The sequence below is a fragment of the Bufo bufo genome, chromosome 4 (genome assembly GCF_905171765.1).
Source record: "Bufo bufo chromosome 4, aBufBuf1.1, whole genome shotgun sequence".
NCBI lineage: Eukaryota > Metazoa > Chordata > Amphibia > Anura > Bufonidae > Bufo > Bufo bufo.
The window spans coordinates 148179473-148197363 of record NC_053392.1 but is presented as its reverse complement, the minus strand read 5'-3'; the positions used below and the strand labels follow the sequence as shown (position 1 = coordinate 148197363).

General features: G+C 43.7%; 1 protein-coding gene across 2 annotated transcripts in view; it reads right to left on the bottom strand.

The window, feature by feature from the left end:
* Positions 1 to 17891, bottom strand: part of LOC120997761 (glutathione hydrolase-like YwrD proenzyme) — a 139755-nt gene that overhangs the window by 12765 nt on the left and 109099 nt on the right. For both annotated transcript variants that reach the window (XM_040428027.1, XM_040428028.1), the window contains exon 10: positions 5644 to 5814. In XM_040428027.1, the coding sequence (XP_040283961.1) occupies positions 5644 to 5814 (171 nt within the window). The remainder of the gene's footprint in view (positions 1 to 5643; positions 5815 to 17891) is intronic.

Genomic DNA, 17891 nt, shown 5'->3' with positions numbered 1-17891 from the left:
GCAACTGAGCGGTTGTGTGGCTATACTCGCCCAGGCCGATCAGCTCTAACATGGCATGGCAACACTTCACTGTACACACATGATAGGAGGAAGCCCTGCTTCTGTTGGGGGTGGAAGAATGTCCATGGAGGTGTATAAGCAGCTGGTGTGGGAATCAGACTGACACAAACATAGAGGTGTCAATAGGACATGGCCTTCTTGCTGCAGTGCTGCCTCATCACAAAAAAACATTGACCCAGTGAGACATGTACTATTCCTACCCCTTACTGGACAGAGAAAATTGCAAGGAACAGCCCATGTTCTCCGCCACGTGAGAGTTCAAGGCAGAGATGGCTTTTTGGGAGAAATAACGCCAGCTAGGTATCTTTAAGCAAGGTGATAGTAACTGCACCACCAGAACTTAGCCAGGGGGGAGTTAAGCTTGTGCACCAGCTGATTTCTGGCTGTTTAGAGTTGTTTCCTCGCTATATATTCTGTTATCTATTCCTGATAACAGAGTGGAGTAGGAGTGGTCTGAGCAGGAAAAGCAGTAACTGATGATGGCGATAAGGACACTGTACTGCATGTGGATGCAGCCTGGCTGCCACAAAGGAGACTGGGAGAAGGACATTCTCGTTGCTCCAGCTGGCAGCCACTTCTATTTTCCTACTGCCGCTTCATGTGATTCATTAAAGCAGTGGTGCATAGGTTTGTGTTTGAATGTCCATGACTTAGTTTAATCCTGCAGATCTTGCTCATAACAATACCTTTATCTTCGGGCACTGTGGATAAACACTGCTAACCTGGAGATACACTCTCTGGCACATTGTAGCATGACCCCACAGTATTAGTGGCATCACCGGTTCTGGAGTTGACCACAATAGAAGCAGATCTGATCCTGGAGGTTTTTTGGGATGTTATGGTCATATGTTTCCTCTGCATTCTCACCGACCATGCCACTTTTATCAGACTGTTATAGGTCATCATGGACTCCTTGGCCCCCCCTCCCAATTCCCTGCTCTGTATTGGCACCGCGTGCAACTGTTGTTACCACTGTCCCCATCGCCACAACCATGGCTATAGGTGGCACTACACCACCAACATCAACACAGCTATGCATGGGGTCCCCTGTCTCTGCCTGAATCTCCTCCTCATTCCAGTCCCAAAGATGATTGCGCTCACACAAGTCATCAACAGGAAGACTATCTTGAGCATCTTCCATAGCACATGGGATTGTGCCATTTTTTTTTTTTTTTAGGGAAAATAAAATAGAAGGCAGCCCATTTTGAGGGGGCAGTGAAGCAGAGATGATGCAACTAAAAGGCTTCTCTGGATTGTAAGGAGGAGGAAAGTTGTGACCCCAGGCTCCAATGCACGGTGTCAGACTCAGAGGTGGAATCCATATTATCCTGCAGTGACTGAAAGGAGGAGTGAGCCATGCAGTCCACAATCTCACCCTATGTGACCCCAATAATAATAATATGGTGCCTATCAGAGTCAGGAAGAGCTGCAGCCACTACTACTACTAGCCGGAAGGCTGGTGCTGCCACTGTTACTACCCACATTCTGACTCTCAGATGACAAAACCTAGGTCTTTTGTTTTACACTCTTCCATTTTCCCAGACATTATAAGTGATAACCAACATGGGTTTACCAAGGACAGAAGTTGTCAGACTAACCTGATTTATTTTTATGAGGAGGTGAGTAGTAGCCTGGACAGAGGGGCGGCTGTGGATGTAGTTTTTCTGGATTTTGCAATTGCTTTTGATACTGTCCCTCATAGACGTTTAATAGGTAAAGTAAGGTCTATAGGCTTGGAAAGTATAGTTTGTAATTGGATTAAAAACTGGCTAAAGCACAGTGTCCAGAGAGCTGTGGTCAATGATTCCTATTCAGAATAGTCCTGGGTTATAAGTGGTGTACCCCAAGGTTCAGTGCTGCGCCCGTTATTATTTGATTTATTTATTAATGATATTGAGGACGAGATTAATAGCACCATTTCTATTTTTGCAGATGACACTAAGCTGTGTAGAATTGTACAGTCTATGGAAGGTATCTATATACTACAAGCTGACTTGAACACTCTGAGTGATTGGGCATCAACTTGGCAAATGAGGTTCAATGTGGACAAATATAAAGTTAAGCATCTTGGTAGTAATAATCTACGTGCTTCATATGTACTAGGTGATGTAGCAATGGGGGAGTCACTTATAGAGAAGATTTGGGTGTCCTTGTGGATGGTAGATTAAAATTACAGCATACAATGTCAAATCAGCTGCTTCTAAGGTCACCAGGATATTGTCATGCATTAAACGAGGCATGGACTTCAGGGGCAGAGATGTAATATTACCACTTTACAAAGCGTTGGTGCGGCCTCATCTGGAATACGCAGTTCAGTTCTGGGCACCAGTACATAGAAAGGACGCACTACAGCTGGAAAAAGTACAGAGAAGAGCGACTAAAATTATAAGGGGCATGGAGGGTCTTAGTTATGAAGATAGATTAAAAGAATTTAATTTATTTAGTCTTGAGAAGAGACGTCTAAGGGGGGACATAATTAACCTATACAAATATATAAATGGGCCATACAAAAAATACGGTGAAAAACTGTCCCATGTAAAATGCTCTCAAAAGACAAGGGGGCACTGCCTCCGACTGGAGAGGAAAAAGTTCAGTCTCCAGAAGCGTCAAAGCTTCTTTACTGTAAGAACTGTGAATCTGTGGAATAGACTTCCTCAGGACGTGGTCACAGCAGGCACAGTGGACAGTTTTATAAAGGGTTTAGACGAATTCTTAAAAGTAAACAACATTAATGCTTATGAAAACGTGTAGAAATCTGAGTCTCAATTCCTTCTGGGATTCGCGTCCCCACCCTATCCCTTGGTTGAACTTGATGGACGTAGGTCTTTTTTCAACCGTATTAACTATTTAACTATTGGATTATCAGGCCTATCAATGGGTTTCCTATAAATGAAAAGTCACGGGTTTGGTACACACAGATTATTAAATGGTACTAGCAAAATTTCAAACTTGTTTTCTGTAATTTAAAGACCAAGGTAAAATTTATATCACTACATTTCTACAAACACACTGTATACTGGTATTGACAATATACCTGTACTTTGTAATCTGTTCAATGACATGGATATAACAATGCAATGTTTGTAGTAAAATATCTTTGAATGACATGGTCTGATGCAGTAATACATTCAATAACACGGATATAAAAATGCAATGTTTGCGTTGAAATGTCTTTGAACTACATGGTCTGGTGCAGTAATATGTTTGCTAACATGGATATAACAATGCAATTTTCGTGGTAAAATGTCTTTGAACTATGCTTTCAATAAAATGACTAAAAATGGCTTTATTGCTGTAAAAAGCTTTATAATGCACTGAAATGGTTTTTAGAAGCAAAATCATTTGCCCAATTTTTGCAGCAGAATGCTACTGGGGTGCTGGCAATAAGGCTATGAACTGTAGAAACAAGTTTGTTTTTTTCTTTTTAAAGCTTTCTGTCTGTTAATATACAAACAAAAATATTTTTCTTGCAGGGATTTTGGTAATGCAGAATTAGTTGCCAGCAGCTGTGTTAAACACAGTGTGGCCAGCCCTTTACTCCCTCAAAGCTTTCCATGCTCAAATTCCCTAAAATCTACCAAATTATGGGGGAGATTTATAAAACTGGTGTAAAGTAGAACTGGCTTGGTTGCCCATAGCAACCAGTTTCCACCTTTCAATTTCCAAAGGAGCTGTGAAAAATGAAAGGTGGAATCTAGTTGCTATGGGTAACTAAGCCAGTTCTACTTTACACTAGTTTGATAAATCTCCATCTATATCTTCTTATTCTCTCCCTATACTCTGCTTATAGTGTCCATATCACACTAAATTAGCGGCTTGTATCTGTAATAATTTTTTGTCAGACACTGACACATGACACTCATCCAGGTTACAAGCTAAAGCATGAGGAGCTGCCTGCCCTCTGATTGGCTGATTCAGACTTACTGTCAGCCTCTGAGCCAATCAGGGCAAGCTCTCCCACCCACTTCCTCCCAGTGTCAAGTGATCCTCTATCTTCTCCCACCCTCCCGGTTTTCTCTGCTAATATTCACAGTAAAATGTTGCTGGGTGTCATCTGATTCATCTGAAACAAATCAAGTGTTTTGATTCATTTGGTGGATTAATATTTGTGAAATTGTTTTGTTCATCTCTAATATACATCATACAGAGTGCGCTACTTACAAACTGTATAGTGTGGATATGCCAAGTGTTTGAAAGTAACTCAAACCAACTAAGCTGGGTGATGTCAATACTGCTGCTATGGAGGCCACAATGGGACACACCAATCCAACGCACTTCAGGGGGGAAAAAACACGTTTATGATATCTTTTGGGACTTATAACAACTAGTAAAGGGGTTGTCTAGGATAAAAAAAAAACATGGCTGCTATCTTCCAGAAACAGCACCACACCTGTCTATAGGTTATGTCTGGTATTGCATCTCAGATCCATTGAAGTGACTGGCGCTTAGCTGCAATACCAGCCATGGTTTTCTAATACTGGACATGCCATTTAAATTACCTGTCTGATCTGGACAACTTCTACGGACCTGCTGTCAATCAGCAGCCAGCTTGCAACTTTGCTGATAAGCTGTCTTTATTTGATGGGTCTTCTATCACAAGCTACATGAATAGTGGAACCTGTGGTCTGGAGATAACTCATTGACTTCTATAGGAAAGTGTTCTGTGACCTGTGTAGGGGTCACTGTGGAGGGAGGAGCAGGAGGCGAGCGTTCCACTTAAAGGCACTTAAAAGATAAGGCACCCAAAGACATATAAATTGCCCCTTTCCCCACTTATAAAATTAACTTATGATGCAGCAGGCTCAGCTTTATGTACGATAGTCTAGTTTTAAATAAATGTCTGTACTACACAGTGAAAAGTGAATACAGTGCAGTTCTATCCAGGGACTTGCAGGTGACGTCTTCTCTACTTGGAGCTGTTCATTTTGCCTAAGCTTCTCTATCCAGACCCAGACCTCCATGAAGACTTCTTCCAGCCATGACTTCTCTCTGCATGCAAACTCCCCCATCCTGCTGCTACCCCAATGCCCCTGCAGGGTAGTAGTGCTCTTTTGTGCACCAAAAAGTAATAATGCCTCCAAAGAAAAATAATTCCCCTACTTTGCCCACCACAAAGTAAAGACGCCCCTTTTTACCTTACATTATAGTTCCCTCCTTTATGCCTCACACAGTAATCAATACCACATTTATGCCCCCACAAAGACAGTAAAATATTCCCTTTGTGTCCCCCATAAAGTAATAATGCCCCCTTGGTACCCGACAGTAACAGTACCCTCTTTTAAGCCTCTGCACAGTATTAATGCTCACATTGTGCCATTCAAAGTAGTATTATTTCTTTTGTGTATTCACACAGTAACCCCTCTATAACCCCAAACAGTAATACCCTCTTTTCGCCCCCACATTAACAAATCCTGTTTATACCTCTACAATAGGCATTGTGCCTTTTTCCTTCAAATTGTATAATAATTTACACAGAGGTTCCTTTCCCTCATCAATATAAGTTGGGACACTGTGGCTCACTTGTGGCTTTGAGGAAGATGCCCTGAAGTTCATGGACTTTTGTCTTTTTGTTCATTGTTTTACCTGCACATGTCCTTGAGGTTGCATGAATCCTCCCATAACGCCAAAGCTGCACAGCAAATCCTCCGTTTCGGCATTAGTGGCCATGGCTGGGATGATGGTATGAAAAGGACGTTTGCCAGGGGCCAAAGAATTGGGGTGTACAGAGGAAAGGGAGAAACCGCTCCCTCGATTCTAAAATATTGAAAAAAATATTATAACATCTAAAAATATCCTTAATATTTCTTTTTTTTTCTGAGCTCACTGTAACAATTTCTATTGCCAATTGTACAGAGAAAATGTGTATGATCCATGTACGCATCCAAAAGTAGTAAAACCGCAGCACTCTCTTGTCTCATTAATTCCCTTATTCCATCAAATTCATGCGACGTTTCGACCTGGACGGTCTTTTTCAAGCCAGTCCAGGTCGAAACGTTGCATGAATTTGATGGAATAAAGGAATTAATGAGACAAGAGAGTGCTGCGGTTTTACTACTTTTGGATGCCTGCTTGGAGGGACGCTACGGACTGGCGTTCAGCACCGCGTGCACCACCACATTGAGGCCAGTATACCCTTTAGTGCTGCTACACCATCTATCTTATATGATCCATGTACAACATAGGGGTCTGTAATTTCAACCCTTATTGTACATCTTATAGAAAATATTTTTCTGTTAATGGCAAAAACCGTGACCTTATACCATATAGACGCTAAATGGTAACTGGACCAATAGCTCACATTTTCATCAGCAGAATGTTTGTCCTAACCCATACACATGCATTGCTTTTTTAGCTCTAAACAAAACAGTTTGGGACACATTCACAGGCACAATTTAAAAAGGTGGATAAATGTGAAAAGAAGACAAGCATGATGTAATATTGCAAACATGATACTATAACATACCAACAACAAAAAAACGTATGTTACAAAGTTTGCATTGATCAGAAAATATGAAAGCACAAGAACTAAGGAACAGAGTAACCCAATATGACACACACAGTGGCATACCGCCAATATAGGCAGACCACGCCGTTGCTATGGGGCCCGCAGCACAGAGGGGCCCGCAGCACACAGAAGGCCCCGCCCCCTTAGTTTATTTTAGACAGTACACAGACTTGTGGTGCAGGCGCAGCGGGCCCTCGGCACTTGCGTTTGATCGGCGGCACCCGCACCCCAGACCCCCCCCCCCTCCTTCCCCAGCGTCTGCAGTCTTGTCTGACCTGCCTCTTAATTCATCCGGCCGGGCTGTGGGCGTGTTTTGGTTCACACTGGCCAATCAGCGCAAGGAGGCAGCTGCTGATTGGCCAGTGTATTGCAGGCAGCAGGAGCTGCAAGGCGCTGCTCATACATACAGAGTGCGTGAGCATGCAAGGCAAGTAGGCGACGAACACGGCCCCCTGCAAAGCCATGCTGAAAAAGTCATCTGCCACTGCCCTGCCGTTTCCCAGCGACAGCAAGTGCAGTGACACTAGTGAGTGAAGGCCAGACTGAAGGACTGCCCGCTCCTGACCAGACACGGACGCTGGTCTGTTGATTGATTGGTTGGTGGTTGTGTTGTCTATGGGAAGGGATAATGCCAGCAAGAGAACTCCTAGGGAGGGAGGGGAGGCTCATAGAGGACAGTGTGCTTTCCTCCTACACTGTCCTCTATGAGCCTCCCCCCATGAGTCCCCCCAACCCCTAATGCCCCCCCCAAAATTCCCTGGGGGGTGGAGTAATAGGAGGAAAGCACACTGTCCTCTATGAGCCCCCCAACCCCTTATGCCCCCCAAAATGCCCAGGGGGTAGAGAAGTAGGAGGAAAGCACACTGTCCTGAGAATTTTGGGGGGCATTAGGGGTTGGAGGGGCTCATAGAGGACTCAGGAAACCCCTTGCTGCTGATGCTAAGTGTGCACATAGCCACCAATCACATTCCCCCAAGCCACCCATCCCCCAACACATCAGTCACCTTTGGGAGGGGGGGGGATATGATTGGTGACTATGTGCACACTCAGCATCAGCAGCAAAGAGTTAAAGGGGTTTGGGGTAAGAGAAGTGATGACAAAATGGCGCTGGTAGCAAAGGGGTTAAGATGTGGGGGAAGGGCTGGCTTTAGCACAGTGGACACAGGCAGGAGGAGCGATGTGTATGCGGGCTCCGACCCTGCACTCGTTCAGCTATGCTCGCATACATATCGCGCCCTGTGTCCAATGTCCTGTGCCCACTCTGCTAAAACCTGACATAGCCCATCTATGCCCGGCTTTACCAAAGCAGACAGGTATGTATGTGTGTGTGTCTGCGTTTGTGTCACCATCACCATGCCCACAATGTTCCTATGTCTTGACGCAGCTGCATCAGGACGTTCTGCGCGGAGCAAGAAGATGGAAGAGGAGGCAGCGCCGCCAGCATGGATTCCGTGGAAGAGACACAGGGAGGAACACTAAGGACACAGGTAAAACTACCACATGATCTACTCTAGTGTTATCTGTGGTTTTACATAGGACTGCAGGTAACACTACCACATTATCATCACTAGTGTTATCTGTGGTTTTACATAGGACTGCAGGTAACACTACTACATTTTCGGTAATCAGAGAGCCATCACTGTGTTATCTGTATTCAGAGAGCTATCACTGTGTTATCTGTGGTGTTACATAGGACTACAGGTGGCCTCTACTACATTATCTGTACTCAGAGAGTTATCACTGTGTTATTTGCAATGTTACATAGGACTGCAGATAAAACTTTTATGGAATATCCACAGTAGTCCCATAGATTCAGATACCGCAGGGTTTTGTTCCTACGACATTCCCTTTGCCGCAAAAATGACCTGTGCCCTTCATTCTCTGGGTCAGTACGAATACGTACGAATGTATGTATACATTTCTTAATTGGAAAATGGGGGGGGTGGCAGGGGAGGAGCCAGGACAGGAGGTGGGATGGACCAGGGGTGGGTAGTAGGCGGGGTTAGGGGGCCCAATTGAGATTCTTGCTATGGGGCCCAGTGATTTCTATGTACGCCCCTGGACACACAGTAACTCTAAAGTATCCAAATATGCAAATATGTACTAAAACAGGTGCATACCTGTAGAAGCTACAGGGCTTCATGTGTATAGGGGTTTTGGAGAAGTGTCTTCTCATCTACACTACTATGTTAGGTGGTCAGCATAGGTATTTCAGGTGACCATTGTAGCTTTAATATCAAATGTTGTGTTTTTTGTGTTACTAATATATGTAACTTTATAGCATGAATTTTGACCCTTTATGCCATGGTCATAACATGTGGCTTTCTACTTTCATGGTGTATACATTACTCTAACCCAGTTTTACAAGTGTGAGTGTGTGTTTTAAACATTTATGCAGCTATTATTCTATATAAAATACACATTTACAAGCAAGATATTTTAGAGCTACTCTGTACAAATTTGAGTTAAAGGCATTCTGTCACCTGGATTTTAGTGACAGAGCTTTTTACATAATCACATCAGTCTGCTCGTTTTGTATTAAAATATGCTAGTATCGGCTGTGAGGCCGATTCCAGCCGCTGGAATGCGTTCGCTGAGCCATAAGCTCGCGCATGCGCCGTGGATACACATGTCAGCGCCTGGAATCGGCCTCACAGGACGCACTGCACATGCGCCAGCCGGCAGTGAGGAGTGAATAAATCAGCAGTGGGGCGGTGCTGGGCTCCAGGAGAAGGGGCGCGTCTGGGCTCCAACGGACAGCCCCTTGGGCTCCTTACTCAGGTAATTACCATATTGATAAAAGCGATTTTCTAGACAAAGGACAACACTTAGGGTAGTAATACTAGTATATTTTAATACAAAACGAGCAGACTGATGTGATGATGTTAAAAGCTCTGTCACTAAAATCCAGGTGACAGAATCCCTTTAACCACCTCAGCCCCCTTAGCTTAAACACCCTTAATGACCAGGCCACTTTTTACACTTCTGGCCTACACTATTTTAACCGTTTATTGCTCGGTCTTGCAACTTACCACCCAAATGAATTTTACCTCCTTTTCTTCTCACTAATAGAGCTTTCATTTGGTGGTATTTCATTGCTGATGACATTTTTACTTTTTTTGCTATTAATCGAAATTTAACGATTTTTTTGCAAAAAAATGAAATTTTTCACTTTCAGTTGTAAAATTTTGCAAAAAAAACGACATCCATATATACATTTTGCTCTAAATTTATTGTTCTACATGTCTTTGATAAAAAAAAAATGTTTGGGTAAAAAAAAATGGTTTGGGTAAAAGTTATAGCGTTTACAAACTATGGTACAAAAATGTGAATTTCCGCTTTTTGAAGCAGCTCTGACTTTCTGAGCACCTGTCATGTTTCCTGAGGTTCTACAATGCCCAGACAGTACAAACACCCCACAAATGACCCCATTTTGGAAAGAAGACACCCCAAGGTATTTCGTAATGGGCATAGTGAGTTCATAGAACTTTTTATTTTTTGTCACAAGTTAGTGGAATATGAGACTTTGTAAGGAAAAAAAAAATAAAAATCATCATTTTCCGCTAACTTGTGACAAAAAATATAAAATTCTAGGAACTCGCCATGCCCCTCACGGAATACCTTGGGGTGTCTTCTTTCCAAAATGGGGTCACTTGTGGGGTAGTTATACTGCCCTGGCATTCTAGGGGCCCAATGTGTGGTAAGTAGGTAAATGACCTGTGAAATCCGAAAGGTGCTCTTTGGAATGTGGGCCCCTTTGCCCACCTAGGCTGCAAAAAAGTGTCACACATGTGGTATCGCCGTATTCAGGAGAAGTTGGGCAATGTGTTTTGGGGTGTCTTTTTACATATACTCATGCTGGGTGAGAGAAATATCTCGGCAAAAGACAACTTTTCCCATTTTTTATACAAAGTTGGCATTTGACCAAGATATTTATCTCACCCAGCATGGGTATATGTAAAATGACACCCCAAAACACATTGCCCAACTTCTCCTGAGTACGGCGATACCAGATGTGTGACACTTTTTTGCAGCCTAGATGCGCAAAGGGGCCCACATTCCTTTTATGAGGGCATTTTTAGACATTTGGATCCCAGACTTCTTCTCATGCTTTAGGTCCCCTAGAATGCCAGGGCAGTATAAATACCCCACATGTGACCCCATTTTGGAAAGAAGACACCCCAAGGTATTCAATGAGGGGCATGGCGAGTTCATAAAAAAAATTTTTTTTTGGCACAAGTGATTTATTTTTTTTTTCTCACAAAGTCTCCCTTTCCACTAACTTGGGACAAAAATTTCAATCTTTCATGGACTCAATATGCCCCTCACGGAATACCTTGGGGTGTCTTCTTTCCGAAATGGGGTCACATGTGGGGTATTTATACTGCCCTGGCATTCTAGGGGCCCTAAAGCGTGAGAAGAAGTCTGGAATATAAATGTCTAAAAATTTTTACGCATTTGGATTCCGTGAGGGGTATGGTGAGTTCATGTGAGATTTTACTTTTTGACACAAGTTAGTGGAATATGAGATTTTGTAAGAAAAAAAAAAAAAAAAATTCCGCTAACTTGGGCCAAAAAAATGTCTGAATGGAGCCTTACAGGGGGGTGATCAATGACAGGGGGGTGATCAATGACAGGGGGGTGATCAGGGAGTCTATATGGGGTGATCACCCCCCTGTCATTGATCACCCCCCTATAAGGCTCCATTCAGACATCCGTATGTGTTTTGCGGATCCGATCCATGTATCAGTGGATCCGTAAAAATCATACGGACATCTGAATGCAGCCTTACAGGGGGGTGATCAATGACAGGGGGGTGATCAATGACAGGGGGTGATCAATGACAGGGGGGTGATCAGGGAGTCTATATGGGGTGATCACCCCCCTGTAAGGCTCCATTCAGATGTCCGTATGTGTTTTGCGGATCCGATCCATGTATCAGTGGATCCTTAAAAATCATACGGACATCTGAATGCAGCCTTACAGGGGGGTGATCAATGACAGGGGGGTGAAAAATGACAGGGGGGTGATCAGGGAGTCTATATGGGGTGATCACCCCCCTGTCATTGATCACCCCCCTATAAGGCTCCATTCAGATATCCGTATGTGTTTTGCGGATCCGATCCATGTATCCGTAAAAAACATACGGACATCTGAATGCAGCCTGACAGGGGGGTGAAAAATGACAGGGGGGTGATCAGGGAGTCTATATGGGGTGATCACCCCCCTATAAGGCTCCATTCAGACGTCCGTATGTGTTTTGCGGATCCGATCCATGTATCCGTGGATCCTTAAAAACATACGGACATCTGAATGCAGCCTTACAGGGGGGTGATCAATGACAGGGGAGTGATCAATGACAGGGGGGTGATCAGGGAGTCTATATGGGGTGATCACCCCCCTGTCATTGATCACCCCCCTATAAGGCTCCATTCAGATGTCCGTATGTGTTTTGCGGATCCGATCCATGTATCCGTGGATCCGTAAAAAACATACGGACATCTGAATGCAGCCTTACAGGGGGGTGATCAATGACAGGGGGGTGATCAGGGAGTCTATACGGGGTGATCACCCCCCTGTAAGGCTCCATTCAAACGTCTGTATGTGTTTTGCGGATCCGATCCATGTATCCGTGGATCTGTAAAAAACATACGGACGTCTGAATGGAGCCTTACAGGGGAGTGATCAATGACAGGGGGGTGATCAATGACAGGGGGGTGATCAGGGAGTCTATATGGGGTGATCACCCCCGTCATTGATCACCCCACTGTAAGGCTCCATTCAGACGTCCGTACGTGTTTTGCGGATCCGATCCATCTATCAGTGGATCCGTAAAAATCATACGGACCTCTGAATGCAGCCTTACAGGGGGGTAATCAATGACAGGGGGGTGATCAGGGAGTCTATATGGGGTGATCAGGGGTGATCAGTGGTTGATAAGGGGTTAATAAGTGACAGGGGGGGGTGTAGTGTAGTGTAGTGGTGTTTGGTGCTACTTTACTGAGCTGCCTGTGTCCTCTGGTGGTCGATCCAAACAAAAGGGACCACCAGAGGACCAGGTAGCAGGTATATTAGACGCTGTTATCAAAACAGCGTCTAATATACCTGTTAGGGGTTAAAAAAATCACATCTCCAGCCTGCCAGCGAACGATCGCCGCTGGCAGGCTGGAGATCCACTCGCTTACCTTCCGTTCCTGTGAGCGCGCGCGCCTGTGTGCGCCGTTCACAGGAAATCTGTGCGTCCACCCAGAAGAGTAGGGCCGCCGCCAGGACGCAATCCTGCGTACGGCGGTCCTGAGGAGGTTAATTAGGGATGTATGAAACAAAATCAATCCATATCTCCCCTTACATAGCAACCAATTAAATCTCTTCTGCTAGCAAAATGATATCTTTGAAAAGTTTGCCATGTCGCCTGGTGATCTTATAAGCCTGGTGTCCCCCATAGATGTTTTCTGGCATTTTTTACTCATTTCCAGTTTTTGGTGGCTGTCATTTTTTGCTTTTTGGGTTTAGCTTTTAAAGGGGTTCTCTAAGACTTTGATATTGATGGCCTATCCTCAGGATAGGTCATCATTATCAGATCGGGCGTGGTCCAACACCTGGCACCCCCACTGATCAGCTGCTTGAAGAGACTGCAGCGCTCGGTGCATGCTTAGACCTCTTCCAAGGCCACATTCACTGGTCACGTGGCCTAGGCACAAGTGAAGCACAGCTGCTAAACAATGGACATGGTGTGCTTGGTAAGCTGCCGCTGTCTCATCACACAGCTGATTGGCAGGGGTTCTGGTTGTTGGCCCCCTGCCGTTCTGATATTGATGACCTATCTGAGTATAGGTCATCAATATCAGAATCTCAGAAAGCTCATTTAAGGTGTTCACTGTGAGCTAAGGGTACTTTCACACTAGCGTTAGAAGAATCCGGCAGGCAGGTCCGTTGCAAACGGATACCATTTGTCTCCAGATGCGGATGAGGATCCGTCTGACAAATGCATTGAAATACCGGATCCGGTATTTATTTAGTCACATTTTTGAAGGTCTGGGCATGCGCAGACAGGGAAACCGGATCCGGCATTAATACATTTCAATGGAAATTAATGCCGGATCCGGCATTCCGGCAAGTGTTCCAGAATTTTAGCCGAAGAAAATACAGTAAAATGGACAGAACTGAAGACATCCTGATGCATACTGAACAGAATGCTTTCCATTCAGAATGCATTAGGACAAAACTGAAGCGTTTTTTTCCGGTATTGAGCCTCTATGACGGAACTCAATACTGGAAAACTTTAACGCTAGTGTGAAAGTATCCTAAATTAGGCATATTTCAGGCGCAATCTGCGACTTCTTCCCGCTCACGACAAGTCTAAAATTGTGGGCGGGGAAGGGGACTGACAGGCAGGCCCGTCTCATTTACCATTTTCTACACCTGTTTTAGGCGTATTTCAGTATATTGTAATATGCCCATTAGGGTCCATTCACACGTCCGCAAAATGGGTCCGCATCCGTTCCGCAATTTTGCGGAACGGGTGCAGACCCATTCATTTTTAATGGGGCCGGAATGTGCTGTCCGCATTTGCTGATCCGCATCCGTGCTTCCGTTTTCCCTAAAAAATAGAACATGTCCTATTCTTGTCCGCAATTGCAGACAAGATTAGGCATTTTCTATTATAATGTCGGTGATGTGCGGTCTGCAAATTGTGGAATGTACATTGCCAGTGTCCGTGTTTTGCGGGTCCGCAATTTGCAGAGCCGCAGAACACTTACGGACGTGTGAATGGACCCTTAGTCCTACAGTATTAGGCCTAGTTCACACGAACGTGTGTGATTCGTGGCCGTATTGCGGCCCGCAAATTGCGGGCCGCAATACACGGCCATAGTTCCGTGTGAATTCCGCATCACGGATGCGGACCCATTAACTTCAATGGGTCCGCAAATCCGGAATTGCGGAACAGCCGCACGGAACGGGACCCCTCGGAAGCACTACGGAGTGCTTCCGTGGGGTTGCGTCCCGTACTTCCGTTCCGCAAAAAGATGGAACATGACCTATCTTTTTGTGGAACGGGCGGATTGCGGACCCATTAAAGTAAATGGGTCCGCGATCCGATGCGGCTGACCTACGGCTGGCGATCGTGCATTGCGGCCCGCAGCACGGGCACTGGTCACACACGTTCGTGTGAATTCGGCCTTACACCCTTCTTCTTGCAGGGTATAATAAGAGTACTAAGATCTTTGGCCCTTTACAATGCCCCAGGCTGCAATAACAACTGCTCGATTCCATGATCGCATCGCATAGGGGAGACTTTCAGGTGACAAGGGGAACCCACCTTTTTCTACAAGCATGTAAAAAACACAGAAAAATAGCATATGAAGAAGGAGTCCTAAATGTGAAATATAGTTAATAAAATAAAAAGATAATAAAATGTAGAGCATGAAAACCACAGAGTATGAATGAGGCAATAATGCGGGTATATTCGGTGACATCACAAAATGAAGAATACCAGACCGCTCCTAGGTTCTGGCTTATCATGCTTATGTAACGTTTGTAATTTGTGTCAATATTGCTACAGGATTTGGAAAGAACATTAAAGGTCAGAGGAAAAAGCCCTTGTCAGAGTCATTTTTCATTACAAATAAACAATATTTCAGGTGACAATAAAATGACTTCACAAATAACAAAGTTTTAAAGTACTGCGTGTATTTAGGAAAATGTGCTGTACCTTACATTTGTGACCGTTATTTGTTTCTATTCGCCATCATGTATTTTTGGAAAGGGATCTGTTATTTACATAAAAATCCCAACTAACAGATCTGGGAAATACGGAATATTCCAATGCGGGTTTGATAAGGATGAGTTCTGTTCACCATACAATACAAGTGAATAGGCTGTACCAGAAAAATCACATGTGGGGGGAATAATCTGCAGATTTTAGGGTATACTTAAAAGGGATTGTCTCACTTCAGCAAGTGGCATTTATCATGTAGAGAAAGTAAATACAAGCCACTTACTAATGCATCGTTATGATCCATATTGCTTCCTTTTCTGGCTAGATTCATTTTTCCATCACATTATACACTGCTCGTTTCCATGGTAAAAAAAATAGATCAGTCACAGAATACACATAGATTTGTGTTTACATATAGTGATCCTATGTGAAGGAGAGTACCCTACAGTAACGTACCCCCTCAGTGTACATAAACATACACAAACAAAGGATGAACTGAGACTAGACGGGTTGAGTAGCAAAATATAAATATACTTTATTCAATAAATCATAAAAATGATGTATATGATGTAAAACATCAGATAAAAAGGTGGACTACACCTGAGGGGACATGACACAGTCTCACAACGGTTGGGGGGGCAATGAGGCAACCACAATATACTAGAGTATACAACAAATGCACTGACATGTAAAAACGTCACACATAATTATCACAAATGTCTAAATCTTATCAAAATGTTAATGTGCATCTCTGAGAGTATATATACAGTACAGACCAAAAGTTTGGACACACCTTCTCATTCAAAGAGTTTTCTTTATTTTCATGACTATGAAGGCATTAAAACTATGAATTAACACATGTGGAATTATATACATAACAAACAAGTGTGAAACAACTGAAAATAAGTCATATTCTAGGTTCTTCAAAGTAGCCACCTTTTGCTTTGATTACTGCTTTGCACACTCTTGGCATTCTCTTGATGAGCTTCAAGAGGTAGTCCCCTGAAATGGTCTTCCAACAGTCTTGAAGGAGTTCCCAGAGATGCTTAGCACTTGTTGGCCCTTTTGCCTTCACTCTGTGGTCCAGCTCACCCCAAACCATCTCGATTGGGTTCAGGTCCGGTGACTGTGGAGGCCAGGTCATCTGGCGCAGCACCCCATCACTCTCTTTCATGGTCAAATAGCCCTTACTTTCAAAGTTTTCCCAATTTTTCGGCTGACTGACTGACCTTTATTTCTTAAAGTAATGATGGGCACTCGTTTTTCTTTACTTAGCTGCTTTTTTCTTGCCATAATACAAATTTTAACAGTCTATTCAGTAGGACTATTAGCTGTGTATCCACCTGACTTCTCCTCAATGCCACTGATGGTCCCAACCCCATTTATAAGGCAAGAAATCCCACTTATTAAACCTGAAAGGGCACACCTGTGAAGGGAAAACCATTTCAGGGGACTACCTCTTAAAGCTCATCAAGAGAATGCCAAGAGTGTGCAAAGCAGTAATCAAAGCAAAAGGTGGCTACTTTGAAGAACCTAGAATATGACATATGTTTCACACTTGTTTGTTATGTATATAATTCCACATGTGTTAATTCATAGTTTTGATGCCTTCAGTGTGAATCTACAATTTTCATAGTCATGAAAATAAAGAAAGCTCTTTGAATGAGAAGGTGTGTCCAAACTTTTGGTCTGTACTGTATGTATACAGAGAATATCTATTGATATACTGTAGATATCGCAAGTATCCAGATCGTATCAACATACAAGTATATGTCTCCCATAAATACATAAAGAGCAGATCAATGTCCTGAGGGTGGAACCGTAAGTGAAGACACATACGTGTATAACCAGCGGTCACTCTAATAGTCACGTCCACTGTAAGTTAACACACAGATGACAGAGAACGATCTTCCTGTAACATACTGTATATCGGATAAACCAATATAACAGCAATAACATCTATCACTTATGTAAAGAAATAAATCCTATAGATATCACAAGTAACCGGGTCATGTAAAAATACAGGTATATATCTCCATAAGAACACAGAGGGCGGCTAACAGTGCCCTGGAAGTGGAGCCAAAGGTGGAGGCATATACATGCACAGGGATCGATCACCTAGACAACTGCGTCCACAAGAGGTGCACACAGAGATCACAGAGATCGATTTACCTGTAGCATATATGAGGTGACTGAGTATATCAAAAACAGCCTCACACTATAAAGTAACATACCCATGAAGCAAAACTGTCCAACTCAGGAGAGCCACGTACCTACCGTTGTGTGACTGTGTCATGTCCCCTCAGGTGTAGTCCACCTTTTTATCTGATGTTTTACATCATATACATATTTTTTATGATTTATTGAATAAAGTATATTAATATTTTGCTACTCAACCCGTCTGGTCTGGTTTCCATGGTTACAGACCATCCTTCAATCCAGCATCGATGACAGTGTTTGCACACTATAAGAAAAAGCACTAGCCTAAGTGCGGTCCCATGGTCCCGGCACCTAGTTAGGCTAGCACTTTTTCCTATAGTGCGCAAGCATGACCACCACTGATGGATTGCAGGGTGGCCGTAACCATCGAAACGAGTGGTGTATATT